This window comes from Crocodylus siamensis, chromosome 8 (genome assembly GCF_052110815.1).
Source record: "Crocodylus siamensis isolate JL-2025a chromosome 8, ASM5211081v1, whole genome shotgun sequence".
Taxonomy (NCBI): Eukaryota; Metazoa; Chordata; order Crocodylia; family Crocodylidae; genus Crocodylus; species Crocodylus siamensis.
This window is the reverse complement of record NC_143402.1, coordinates 9072620-9086517: the sequence shown is the minus strand read 5'-3', so window position 1 is coordinate 9086517 and position 13898 is coordinate 9072620. Positions and strand designations below refer to the sequence as shown.

General features: G+C 46.9%; 1 protein-coding gene across 1 annotated transcript; it reads right to left on the bottom strand.

Moving 5' to 3' along the window:
* Nucleotides 1–3094: 3094 nt before the first annotated feature.
* On the bottom strand, nt 3095–8418 carry HMGB3 (high mobility group box 3). The gene is made up of 5 exons (XM_090059176.1): nt 8291–8418; nt 6118–6274; nt 5527–5666; nt 4697–4871; nt 3095–4103 (listed from the first exon to the last, which is right to left on the bottom strand). The coding sequence occupies exons 2-5, from the start codon at nt 6265–6267 to the stop codon at nt 3960–3962; spliced, it is 609 nt and encodes a 202-aa protein (XP_089915302.1). The 5' UTR covers nt 6268–6274; nt 8291–8418; the 3' UTR covers nt 3095–3959.
* Nucleotides 8419–13898: the final 5480 nt, after the last annotated feature.

Here is a 13898-nt window from a genome sequence, read left to right as displayed (position 1 = left end):
GCTCTCATCTCATTTGCCCCCTCTCTCCTTCTCCATCTGTGCCTCTACAGTTTAAGGCCCAAGGCAGGACCTGTTACCTGTCTGGCACTATAGATTTTAGCACAACCTAAATGGATATGATTCTCCTCTCATTAAACACTTGTGTTTTAAGTTCTGCTTCACTTCAGCGGAGTTGCACGGATAAAGCCGAGGTCAGAATTTAATTTTATTGCACCCGGGGGGGGGGGGGGGGGGGGGGGGGGGGGGGGGGGGAGTGGTTTCTTCACACAACGTGCATTTGACCTTGTTAGTTTTTTCTCTTTAAATCTGCTGTGCTCAAAAAGGACAGTTTCAAGTCACATTTTTTCCATCTATTCTATGGTCACTGCATGCAACACTCACATAATAATTAAGAGCAGTTTATGGGGAACATCTCTCCTCTATTGTTTAGCTTAGCATTCAGAAGAGAGCTACAATTTTTAGCTTAGCATTCAGAAGAGAGCTACGGCCACAATTTTTGGATGTACAACAACCCGAGTAAACAGGGAATCAAAGCCACCACCTAAAATATATAAAGGATTTTTATATATCCTACAGAAAAGAGGAAAGCCCCTGCCACTGGGTAGAATGCTCTGTGAATGGCATTTTCCATCAAGTACTAGATCTAACTTTAGTATGTATAAAAGGCAAGTCATCCTCAATTTATCCATAGTTGGGCATGCTGAGATAAAGTATTACTGCCCAAGTCTGAGTTTCAGAAGTCTGAGGTAGCAGGTTGATAGGTATCAGTCATGGGTCCCATAGCCAGAACGTAGGTTGTAGCCTTAGAGTAACTCAAGTCTCCATGTGCTACAACAGGGGTTGCATTTGTCCCAGGAGAAACCACTTTATCCCAGGATAAAAGTACAACTCCTCATGCTTACTACCCCAAGACAAACCCTAAAAGGAGGTTTACAGGGTTAGAAATGCTTACTCTTTGTACCAGGATGCTGCAAAGTGTACCTGGGGCTGTATCCTCAAATTGACAGCAGAAAAGCAGTGGTGCAGTCAGCCTGTCCCTAAACCCTGGTTGGAAGGGTAATGTGTGCACATACCAGGCCTATGGTTTTTCTGCCCTGGAACAACACACAAACATTGTTCCTGGCCTAACTAACCTTAGCTACTCAATAGACCTGGTACAGCCGAGAAAGAAAACTAGTCTACTTTTCAACCGAGTGCCTCTTGGCAGTAGCAACAGCCACTTTGTTGAACCATAGTTTGATTTACATTGTAGTGACTGTACTACCTTTCCCCATGTAGTCAGTGATGTTTCTACACTCCAGTCTGTCAAAAATGGACAGAGGTAGAATTAGAGCTCCCAGAGCACGACACTTGCCAAACCTGCATGCATTGGCATGGTCAGTCAATTTCCATTGAGACATCATTGATCCTTTAAAAACAAAGGACAGACAAAAAAAAAAATCAAGACCGCCACCAGCTTGAGGACAGCCAAGGAAAGATGGGAGACAACTTTTAGATGTAGCCTGCTTGCATGAGCTGTCAAGATACCCATTCTTCTGCATCAAAATGTAGACACTAAGACCATCATCTCCAGTCCAAGCCCCTGCAGAAGGGGGTGGGGAGGGGGGTTTGGTTTTTTGTGGGGTGAGAAGGGGTTATTTATTAGTTAAAATTAACAGCCAAGTTGTAATTGGATCTTAAGGAGGTGGGGGAGATACTAAAAGTATTTGAGACAGTAAACCGCTTGCTAATGTTCTGTAAAAAACAGGTATTTATTAGCTTGCTCCAAATAACGCACGAATTTAAACCTATCGTTCTTGAAAGCCATTCTTTTAAAGAGAGAGAACACACAAAAGCAGCATTTCTATTACAAGTTTTAAAACAACCATTTTTCAAGAAACCGAAGCTGGGTAGATAGCAAGAATCCAGAAAATGCTCCTCAAATTAGGCAACTGAGTTATGTTTTATGAACAGAAGCATTATGCATTGCCTGTAAACCTGTTCCTCATTCATCTGCAATCTGGCGCACACAAGTAGTGCTGAACACCTCAAATAGCTGCTTTGAGTTAACCATTCCAATTAGTTACCAACTGCACTCCTTTAAACTTTGCCAAACAGCAATTTATGTTTGACCTGCTATTACTGCAAGGGTATTTATCCACTTTGTATACATTTTAGAAGTATAGACTGGCTCACCTCTAAAGACAGCAAAGAAGAAGTGCCAATAGCAGGTTACTAGTGTATGCTGGTTTTATTCTTCCTAATCATGCCTTGTTAGTGCTCATGAAAAGTGAGGATAATCCTACTGGCTAGAAATATCACTTGTCCCTTTTTAAGAGCGATTATAATACCTGCTATTTAAACAGCAGGAAAGGGAGGGACAGAAGCAAGTCTCATGTCAGTAGTCCCAAGGAGGACACATGGGTTACTAAGGGGTACTACAGAAACCAAGTTTGTTTCCTTACATCACCTTCTAGAAGTAGAGTTCCTATTTAACTCACATTAGTTAGAGTCCTAGTTCAGAAGGAAGTGAGGTGACTATCTAGGTTTCTCCTGTCAAGAACCAAGATGCTAGGGAAAAAAAAAAAACCACAAGTCTGAAACAGTTTAAACACAGGACAAAAAAGGCACATTTTAATATGTACAGCAATGCATTGGGCTATAAGTTTGCCCGACAACTGGAAGAAAAAGAAAAAAAATCCAGCGTATGCTTTTATACTTGCTCAATGGAGTCAGCCTCATTCCCAGCCACCTACCTTTCTGCATCTCTGAATGCTGCAATATACACACACCTCTCACATGAACAATTAAGTCACAAATGTTCACTTAAGCTCCCATGTTCAAGTAATAAAGTTCAAACTTGCATAGCATCTTATGCCACTCAGCCATAAACAGTTAAGATTGCATATTAGCTGGAGTAGCCATCTCTTTCAGTTCAGCCAGTTTTGGCTGGCCACCATTTATCCTCGAGACAAACTGTTTCCTAGAAGTTACCAGCCCTGAAGGATGCCACAAACTTAAAACAAAAAACACAAAACAAAACCCAATTTTTCCCCTCCCCCCAGCACTATTTGGATACCTTTAAACCAGAAATGTAGAGTGTTGTCAAGAACAGTTTTAAAAATGTAATACTGTTTATTTTTTGCTTCAAAAACATTTCAGCATTCTAAACATACAAAAAAAACCAACAGAACGTTGCAAGTTTGCTTAAGTACAGAGTGTTTTTGAACTTCAATTGCTGCACTTGCTCTTCACTTCGTTGACAATGAAGAGAGGTCTACAGTTTCAGTTTAAAAACTACCGCACTTAACTAAAAAAATCCATACACTTCTCATGCCAGCTGAACCCCCTTCCACAACTAAGAATGGCAGCAGAATGCTATTTCACTATATACAGAAAGACAACTTTAAGCTAAATGGACGCCCACTGTAGTGTAAATAGATCTACCCTCACAGTGCATGCTTCGGGCCATGGCACCCTGTGGAAGGGGACAGCCTTCCAAAGTAAAATCACCGCTCCCTAAGGCATCATAGCTCTAAGCATGTACCACAAGAATTTGTCTAGTTTTTACAAACTATAGATATGTACAGTTTATAACCCAGGATTTTCTAGCCAATAACCATATAGTAACACCACCTTACAAATTAAAAAAAATGCCTGAAACATTTTTAAATGCTTTGTTACACCAACAGCAAAGTGCACAGAGTGAGGAGAACACTAGAGCGCCTTTTCATTTTAAAAATGTTTGGAAATATGTACAACTTTGATACAGTTTCAGGGTGCTCACCAACACCCATGGCCACTTCATGTAAACCAGTTACAATTTCTAGAGCACTTTTAGAAACTACAATGCGATCAGAATCCAAATTTTGTAATTAAGCCTAATGAGGGCAACAGACACCAGCTCAAATGAGAGGTGCTGCATTTATGGTGTTTCCCCTACTCTATGGTATTCACATGGAGACAAGTATTGTACAGTTTTATTCATCATCGTCTTCTTCATCCTCCTCCTCTTCATCCTCCTCCTCCTCCTCGTCTTCTTCCTCTACCTTTTTCCGAGCAGCTTTGGCTGCTGCGCCCTTTGCACCATCAAACTTTCCTTTAGACTTGTAGTCTGCAACATCCTGCAAAGTCAAGAGGATGTCTTCATTGGCTCCAAGCAGTATGTGTATAAAGCATTTCTATACCCAGACTTAGCCTACAGAAGTACTGACTCTCCAAACCAGCCTCCCTCAAGGGAGAGGCAGCTGGCATAACAGCATGAGCTTGCAGGCCCCAAAGTAGACTGGATAGTGTTTGCATCTCGTGCTCATAGCTTTTTAGGGTTTCTTAAAAGAGCCAGCAAGAAGTTTGCTCTTGGAAGTTAATGGGCATTAAGATATTTAAGTCACTTTAATAGCACTATAAAAAGTCACTTCTTCAGCAGAGTCAGCAGCCAGCGCTTCACATTATACAGCTACCCACTACGTATTCCAGGGAGGAGGAGACTGACCTGCCTGGAGCTTCCCAGAGGAGAAGTTCCATCATGGTCTGATACACCAGTTAGATGGCTACAGAAGTGTACTATACAGCACAGAGCCCACACGCTACGTCTAGCTCCAACAACCTCTTGTTACCGCGCAATTCTTAATAGTCTTTTTGGCTAGGACAAGACAGTATTTATTCCCCACATCAGTTCTCATTTTAAAGAGACACGTGACTTACAGCCTAGCCTTACCTTTTCATACTTCTCCTTCAGTTTAGCTGCCTTATTATTGTAAGGCTGCTTTTCACCATCACTGAGGTTGTTCCACATTTCACCAAGTTTCTTTGCTACATCCCCAATAGAAATGCCTGGATTTGTAGATTTGATCTTGGGACGGAATTCTGAACAGAAGAGGAAGAAGCCAGACCTTGGAGGAAAGAAGTTGAACATTAAAATGAGCAGCTGGTTTAAGGGGAGATTACAACTGGGACAGAAAGACAGAAGAGAGAAGAGACTTTCAGCCTTTTTAATTAGCATTCCACCTAAATGATTCACGAGGTTGTTGTTGTTTTGTTTTGTTTTTTGGGGGGGGGGGGGAGAGAGGGGGGGAAGGAGGAAAGAGAATGTTTTTCAAACATTTGGGTCTACTCATGAAGAGGTCTAGAAAAGCATTTTTTAAAAGCAATGAGTCTAGGGCGGGGGGGGGAAGAAAAGAGAAAGTTGTTCAAAAAGAAAAAAAAAATTCTATTACACAAGAGACTGAAAATGGTGAAATTTAGAATACTTTGTACCTCTCACAGGAATACTGTCATATTTTCTGACTTTATTAAGCGCACCACCACCTTAAGGAAGTTTCACAACCATCCATCTAGCTACACCAGCTCTACACAAGGTGGAGGACTTCAACTGCCAGAAGTTACATATAGATATGAAACATCATGAAGTCCATTCAAAATTTTGGAGAGTAGGGGAAAAAAAAAAAAAAAGAAAGATTGCACATACAAGTTCACATCTCCTAGGTAAACAGCTGACTCACAATGGCTAATCTCTGGAGGAAAGACAAGTGCAGCAAAACTACTTACGGTGGTCGTTTGGGTGCATTTGGGTCCTTCTTCTTCTTGCCACCCTTAGCTGGTCCATAATCCTTCATTTCCCTATCATATCGTACCTTGTCGGCTTTTGCCATTTCATCAAATTTGGCCTTCTCTTTGCTTGACATGGTCTGAAAGAAGAAACACTAGATTAGTTAAGCACCCAAGCAGCTGGAGAGTTACCTCAAACAGTATACCCCAACCAGACAGATTCCCCTAGATGGAGGCTGTTTATCAAGGATCTGTTTCTGGTTGAAGCAGCTATTGAGAGAGAGAGTGAGCAAAACAGGCACAGGGGTTGCAAAAATATAATGGGGTGGCAACCTTCTGTTAGAGCCAGGCTGAAAAAGTAGGAAGCACACACCATAGGTTTCTAGTACTTCTTTTTTCCAAGTTGTCATGGGGGGGGGGGGAGAACAAAACAAAAACAAAAAAAAGAAGAACACTCCAACATTTTTTTTAGTACAGGGTTAAAATACAAGGAGAGAGGGGACCCTTGGTTTGAATAACAGAATTGCCACAGGAAGTTATGATACCAGAGGAACCACTGTCACTTCAAGGCATGGCCCCAGGTTACTTTACCTTCCACCTCTCTGAGCACTTCTTGGAAAACTCTGCAAAGTTGACTGGGACTTCTGGGTTCTTTTTCTTATGTTCTTCACGGCAGGTCTGCACAAAGAAGGCATAAGCAGACATCTTTCCCTTCGGCTTCTTCGGGTCACCTTTAGCCATCTTGACTCTGCAGAAATCGGGAGGAAAGGGAAAAAAAAGAAATCTATATTTATATACAATTGTTTCCATCAGCAATGAGGAAACTCTGGTTGAGTTTGGATGAAGCAGTTCTGCCTTCAGGGCCTTGGTCACAGCTTCAAGCAAGCTGAGAAACTGGACACTCCTAGGTCTATATGCGTTGGGGGGGGGGGGGGGGGGGACACAGAAGTTTCCTAGAATTTTTTATATTTCTATTTTGTCTACGTGTATCACTATTTTTATATATATGAAGGAGTTATGCGTATTTTAGCCAGCTGTCACATTAGTGCTTGAGCAGTATACACAGTGCCAGCCTCTGACTTCTTCCTTGAGAGGAGCCAAGTTCACCTATAAGCAGTTGTCAACCAAGTGAGATGGCTGGACCGACATCTCCCTTGTTATGAATGCAATCCCCTGGCTTACAAAGGAAAAAAAAAAAAAAAAAAAAAAAAAAAACCCCAAAACCCCAGCATGCAGTAATGGTCAGCCTCAAATACCGCATGACCTGCCACGCTCTGCAAGCCAAGTAGCATTCGCTCTTGCTCCACCACGAGCCGGAGCGCAGCCGCGTGCTGGTCAATGCGCGGATGCGATCAGCCAGCCACCGAGAGTGAAGGGAGGGGGGTGGGATGCTAACTTTAGATAGCTTCCCCCTTCCTTGGGCTCATTTCCCAGCCCTCTGCAGCAATACATTGCCTTTATTTAAATTTTAAAAGGAAAAGCTGTAAAATATTTGAAATATTTAAAAAAAAATATATATTTTTTAAGTAGGGCTACATTAAAGATTTTATAGCCAGCAGGGCAGGGGAAGGATGAGCCGTGCAAATGGGGACTTCAACCCCCCACCCCATCCCCACGGAAAAAATAAATAAAAATCAATCAGTCACCCCATTAAATAAAGGGGGGAATAATTCCCCCCAAACACAGAGCCAAGGATGGGACAAGCAGCAAACTTTTGTGGGGGCAAGGTGTGTTTTTTCTTTTTTTTTTAAAAAGAAACAAACAAAAACAAAAAAAAGCCTCCCTGTCTTTGCTTCCCGCCATCTTCTCCCCCCCACCTCCCCTCCCCTCCAAGGTCACCCAAGCGGCGCGGGGCAGGAGCAGGGCCAAGCTGGAAGGAGGTTAAAAAAAAAAAAAAAAAAAATTTAAAAAAAAAAAAAAAAATAATGAGGGAGGGGGGAAGAAAAAAAAAGAAAAAGAGAGAAAGGGAGAGAGAAAAAAAAAGCAAGAGGGAAAAAAAGCAACAAAAAAAAAAAAAAGAAAAAGAAAAAAAAAAAACGACAGGTCACCAAGACACCAATAATTCATCTTCCATTTTGTGAAATGCTTCTTCATGAAAGAAAGTGCCCCTGAAATGAGCCCGCGGGCCGGCGGGGGGGGCGCGGGCGGCGGGCCGGGGGGCGGCGCGGGCGGCGGCCCCTGCCCCGGGTGCACGGGAGGGAAGCGGGAGCGGGAGAGGGAGAGAGAGAGAGACGCGGCCGCTCCTCTCCCCTCCTCTCCTCGCCCGTCGCCGGCTCCCTCGCTTAAAATGGCTCCTCGCCGGCAGCGCGGCGGCGATGCCTAACAAAGCCCCACGCCCCCCTCGGCCCCGCGCCGCGCCGCCCGGCCCCCGCCGCGCCCCGGCCCCCGCCCCGGCCCCCCCCGCCCCGCGCCGGGCCCCGCGGGGGCGCACGAGGGGCGCGGGGAGCGGCCCCCACGCGCCCCCCCTCCTTCCCCCGCCGCCTAACAAAGACTCCCGTGCAGCCATGACAGCCCACCCGCTCCGCGCCCCGCGCAACCCGCCCCGCGGAGGGGGAGGGGGGCAAAGCGCGACGCGGCTGCACGTCTGAGCGCTCCGCCAGGCTGCGCGGGGCCGCGCGGAGCGCCCGCGGAAACGGGGGAGTGAGGGGGGAGGGGAGGAGGGGGGGAAGGGGAGGAAAGGGGTCGCCTCCCCCCCCTCGGCGGATAGGCGGGGCCCCCGCGGCGGCTGGGCCCTGCGCGCCCCGCGGAGCAGCGCGGAGCCTACCTGTATTGTTCGGCGGCCGGCGGAGGCTGAGCGCAGGGCACGACGCGGTCCGCGCTCGCTCGCTCGGCTCAGCCTCGCGTTGGCTGCCCACGAGAGCGGCCTGATTGGCTGCGGGGCTCCGCCGTTTAAAACAGCCTCCTTGCCCCGCCATTGGCCGCGCGCCTCATGAATATGCAGCGCCGCCCGCCCCTCATTGGCCGCCGCCGCGGGAGTCATTCATTCAAAAAGAACGGCCCCGCGCCCCCGCGCCAGGAGGGGGATGGTCCAGGTTTGGGGTGTGTGAGGGGCAAGTGGGGGAGGGGTGTGAGGGGGCAAGCGGAGAGAAAGGGGGAGCGGCCCCGATCTGGGGTTGGAGCGGATGGCACCTCCCGAGATCCAGACCCTGGCAATGAGTCTAGAAATGAAGGAGCCCCAGGAGCAGGGGAGCAGCGAGATAAGCTGGAGGGGAGAGGGACAAGCTAGCGGAGGGAGGGAGGGAGAAGAGGGAATAGACGCAGCACTGGAGGGCAAACAAGTGGCCTGTGACAGCGCGTCATGCGGCCCTTCTGCCCCAAAGCCCCCTGGGCCCGAGCCGTGGGGCAGAGCGAGCTGCTCCGGCCTGGCAGGGCCCCGCTGAGATCCAGGCTGGCGGCGGGGCCACGCCAGAGAGCGAGGGAAGGATTTCGCCAGCGGATGCGATTCTACCCACCTGCAGACAGCAAAGCAAACCAGCACTGCCGCCCCTCGCTGACCTGCGTCCACACTTGGCTCGGCCTAAACGCTGCGGGGTTTGACGTTTCACGTGGGCCCGGGCTGTGTTTGGGGGAATATGCGAACAGCAACTCCCAGCTGACATCAGCTTGGCACCGTGCTGTCAAGGGTCCCTTTTGGCTCAACTGGAAGAGAGAGAGAGAGAGAGAGCGCGCACTCTTACAGGGCATCTACCACATGGTTAAACTGGCATTGGCGACAGACCGCAAGTTCCTAGTTAGCTCGGAGACTGGATCTGTTGTTTTAAGGCCAGCGGGAAGAGTCAGATACCCTCCTGTACTCTGGGCTGGGTGTAATTGCTCCTCTTCATGTAAGAGAGTTGTAAGAAACAGTTATGTTCTTTATAGCACAGATAACTGATAGCAGCCTCTGCCCTGCCCACACGGGCACTAGGCTTCGCTGGCTATTCTGCAACGACTCTTGAAGCTACAAACTACGCTTTCAGCATGGCTTTCATTTTAAATGGCCAAAAAGTACATCAGCAATGGGCCAAGAATGGAGCTCATCAGAAAACCTTTGCTTCCCTACTGCTTCGCCAGTACATAGTTTCAAAGATAGCCAAAGTTTCATGCAGCAAGGACAACAGAAAGCGGCTGGTGAATTTTAGTAGACTCTGCACAGAACTGCAGAGTTTCAGTCGGGGTTTGGCCATCACACCACAGCCCATCTCGTCCACATCCCCCTACCATCCTTACAAAACACTGCCAGTTGCATGTTAATAGAAACCTTTCGCCATGCCAGCCCAGGGCACAGGAGAAAGCAGGTGTTCTTAGCCCCACTTGGCCCTTGCCCTTATTTATAGGTTCTGAAACCGGAGCAAGAGGCTCCATTCAGAGGTATTTGTGAGACTTCTCTAGAGACCGTATTTTGTGGAATCATCACAAAATAAAAGCAAGCAGCATTCCCTCCTTCAGACCCCCCCGGAGAATCCTTTTGTAGCTGACAACACAGTAAACATTCACCTATTTTTAACGATGTTTGCAAGGATTTCAAACCATTTGAATAATTAAAGCTTCTCTACAGACAAGGTGCTATGTGATTTGCGCTCTGTTCTTGTCAGGCTGCACTTTCTTTTCTGAGCTGGTGTCTCAGCTAAAGGCCAGTACAGGAGCAAGAGAGAGACAACAAGATGAGACTTGCTGGAGGAAGATGTATTTATGACTAACGTGACCTGTAGATCTGGACAAGGGGCAGGCAGCACTGATAGTCTCCGTCAAGTCCATTCCATGTCAGCTCTCTAAAGGGAGAAGGTGAATGTCCGAAGGAACCAGGGAAAGTTTTGCCAGGTGTGAGATGGCTGAGAGCTTCATCCTACAAACCGGGAGCAAGATTTTGAAAGGAGATTTATTCCAGAGTAAATAAGGGAGGCAGTTAAGAAGAGAATTGGGTTGAGAAAGCCCATCCCTAGGCAGAGGAAGTCCCTACCTTAACCCTGCGGCCTCAACTTCTATTCCATTGCATCCTGTTCTACAATAGCTCATATAGACACACACAGCCACTACTCTACATATATATACGGCCGTAATACCTGAGCAAAGCACTGCAACGACATCATGTATTGTTTGTTCTCGCCAGTGGGAGAAATGTGCACCATTGAGCATCTAATTTTGGTATTGACTAAGCATTTATGTTACACCTTGCCCTTGAGGTGAAAGATGGTGAGCCTTGCAATGGTACTGAATTCCTGAGGCAATTCATTCCACAGACTTGGGCCAGCCCTTGAGAAAGTCCTGCCTCTTGCAGAGACTTCCACTGTGTCAGAGAAAATCAGTTATCAACTAACTGTTGCACACAGCTTTCATCTCAGAGATATTGGTGCCAAGTGAGCTTTGATGTTAAGTGTGCAGGCATGGAGCATCTTGAGAAGGACTGAGAGCTGGAGTTTGATCTGAAAGTCTATGGCAAACCACTATGGAGAACAGGATAGGTTCGATGTGGTTGTGGTAGGCTGTGATGGTGAGAAGATGTACTGCAGTTTCTATATTAACTGAAGTTTTCTAAGCACTGAGTCTTCACATTCACATGCACCACACAACCGTAGGCCAGCTGAAAAGTGACAAAGGTGTGAATAACTGAGGCTTGGTCACTGTCTACCAAGATAGCATGGAGTCTCCCATGCCACTGGAGATAGCAGAAGGCAGCATCCACAAATAAAGCCACAAGAGCACTTAGCATCATTAAGGAATCCAAGAATACTCCTACCCTGTACACATCTAACCAATTGCACCTTCAACCAACAGGCAACTGTATCTTGGCTGGAAACTCTTCAAAATGCCTTCCACTGCTCACTAGTATCACCTCCATCTAGCTTGGCTCAGCCTCAGGCAGCAGTTCTTTACCCACAAGAAGATCAGATCTGGGTATTAAGCTGCCTGCGTGGTGGTGGTAGATTGTGTGTGACAAAAGGACTGGCAGAGTTGCTGGCACATGCGTGTCAAACCCAGTTTAGCTTATGGCTGCATGTAGGTTCTGTACTGGCCCGGAGAGAGAATTGATCCCGAGGGATACTAGGGGTGAGTACCCTAGTGCTGGAGATGCAGGTTGCTATCACCAGCCATTGGATGCATCCCTCTGGGAAGGACTCAGAGCATTTCAGCACATTACAATGGGCCCCTGCCAGTTCTCTCAGGGGAAAAAACTCTCTCATGGTCAACAGCATGAAATGATGCAGAGAGGGCCAAGGGGATGAAAATGAAGGCCTACACTTTATCCCTTGACAGGAGAAGCTTGTCAGCGCCACTAAAGTAGTTCCATATCTTGCCTTGAATCCAGGTTGTTCTGGGTTTATAGAACTGTATCTTCAGTGAGATGAGCTTGTAGGCAGCCTTAGTCTAGCTGTTCCCTGATCTTACCTAGAATGGGGTCATTTGAAACATCCCATTAGCTAGAACCAGTATATTCAGGGCGGATTTTTCAATGTTAATCGGTGTCGTAGATGTTTAAAGGCAAAAAGGAAAACCCACACTCCGATGACTGATTCAGTGATCCATGACTCAGCTTCCAGGTGAGAGAGGCAGTTGCTGGGATCAAGGGGAGACTCTTTTGAGTATCCAGAACTTGGAAAAATGCACCAAAGTGCAGGAAAGCAGCAGGGCACTTGGTTGGGTTCAGGCTGACTGATTTCATCCCGTTTAAGAATACCTCCCAAATGCATCAAATCTTTTCAGTGAGTTCTTTGCAATTCTTGGTGCCTGGTTCTGATGCAGGTTGCAGTCAGCTTTGCTGGAGGCTGACAGGAAGGTTCTCTTGGCCTGTAATACATCCTCAGCATAAGCTTTGCAGGCTTGTTTAAGTTTCATCCTGTCTGTGCCAGTCTGTTTTCCACCACTGGCACATAAGTGCCTACCACTCTCTCTTCACCTGGCAGAGAGATCAGAAAACCAAGGAGATCTGTGTGGGCTCTGGGTAATCGTGAGGAGCAGCATGTACATGCTTCAGGCTAGAGTACAGTGATAATGATTCACTCCTCATTGGACAGATGAGATGCTGTTGTCTTAGATCTGGCCTTGGAGTTGTTGGGAGTTCATGCATCTTCATGTCCAAATTAGGGTTGTTGATCTTTCTGGCGGCTTGAAAGCTGTCTGATCATTGCCTCCTTGACGTGATCATCTGCCCGAGACTAAGACTACAGTGATGTCTCACAAAGCCTCCTTCTGACCTCTTGGAGAAGTCAGAGCACAGCAGCTTGTGCTTCTGTTGGAGATGCTTCAATTCTGCTGACTGGGGTACGGCCCCTGTGCTGCACTGTAGGTGGCTGAAGGTGTATGCAAGACAACTCTGCCAGCTGCCACAATGCCCATCATAGCTCATGTCTCCCCAGAGTGCCCTTTGCATTCCCGTGGCAGCGGGGTCATACCAGGCTATCAGAAGTGTGTGAGCATGCACTCGCACTTTGCGTGACTTGGCATTGATAGATGCTGCCCGCTGCTAGTTGTAAAAACAGGTTAGTAAATATAGGTAGGTGCAGACACAGTCCATGTCTTTGGGGCTCATGCCTCTTCACAGCCCCAGCTGATCAGCTCATTCTGTAGCAGAGGCCTGGCCTGAACAAAATGAACTAACTACACTACTGAAGGGCCTGTTTTACAGCTAGAAACATGCTGACACTAGGCTCTTATTAAGGGCAGCATCACAGGAATGATTCCCCCCTGAAATACTCCTTACCCCAATAAGTATAGGTAGCTCAGATCTAAAACAACTGAGAATGAAACGGTCGATGCCTCAGGATGGGGAATTCAAAAGCTTGTAGGTTCGCAGCACTCCAGCCCTCTCAAAGTCAATGTTAAATCTTCATGGATTTCAACAGGAGCAGTAGAAGATCACAGCTGAAGGCTTTTGAAGCTCCCACCCCTAACCGCTACCTTTTCCATTCCTTCAGAGCGCAAAGTAACACAGGGGTGGCTGGCACGGCTTTTGACGACTGCAGTAAGAAAAATGTTAATTGACCCTGTTCATCTCAGTAACACATGACCTCAAATGCAGTTAGCGAGGGTTTTTTTTTCCTCTCTCTCTCTAAAGCACTCAGCTTTGGCCTAACAATGGTCTCATCAATGGGCTCCTGAGTTAACCTGGGACTGAGATGAACAGGGTCAATTAGCCCTTCTCTAAACTGCTCTTGTTTAAGGGTGTTTACGTTAGGCTTTCTTGGCAGCTATAAAGACTTCAAACTTTCTTCTCTTTAACTGAAAACAGGGAATCTCAAGCACCCATGTGGACACCTTGCACACTTGCAATACATGAAAATTTCACACACACGCATACCTCTTCTAATGTCCATGCTCAGAGGCTGAATTCCAAGTCATGTAACTGTACTAAAATATTTACAATAGCTCACTGGGATCTCAGCCAGTGAGAATGC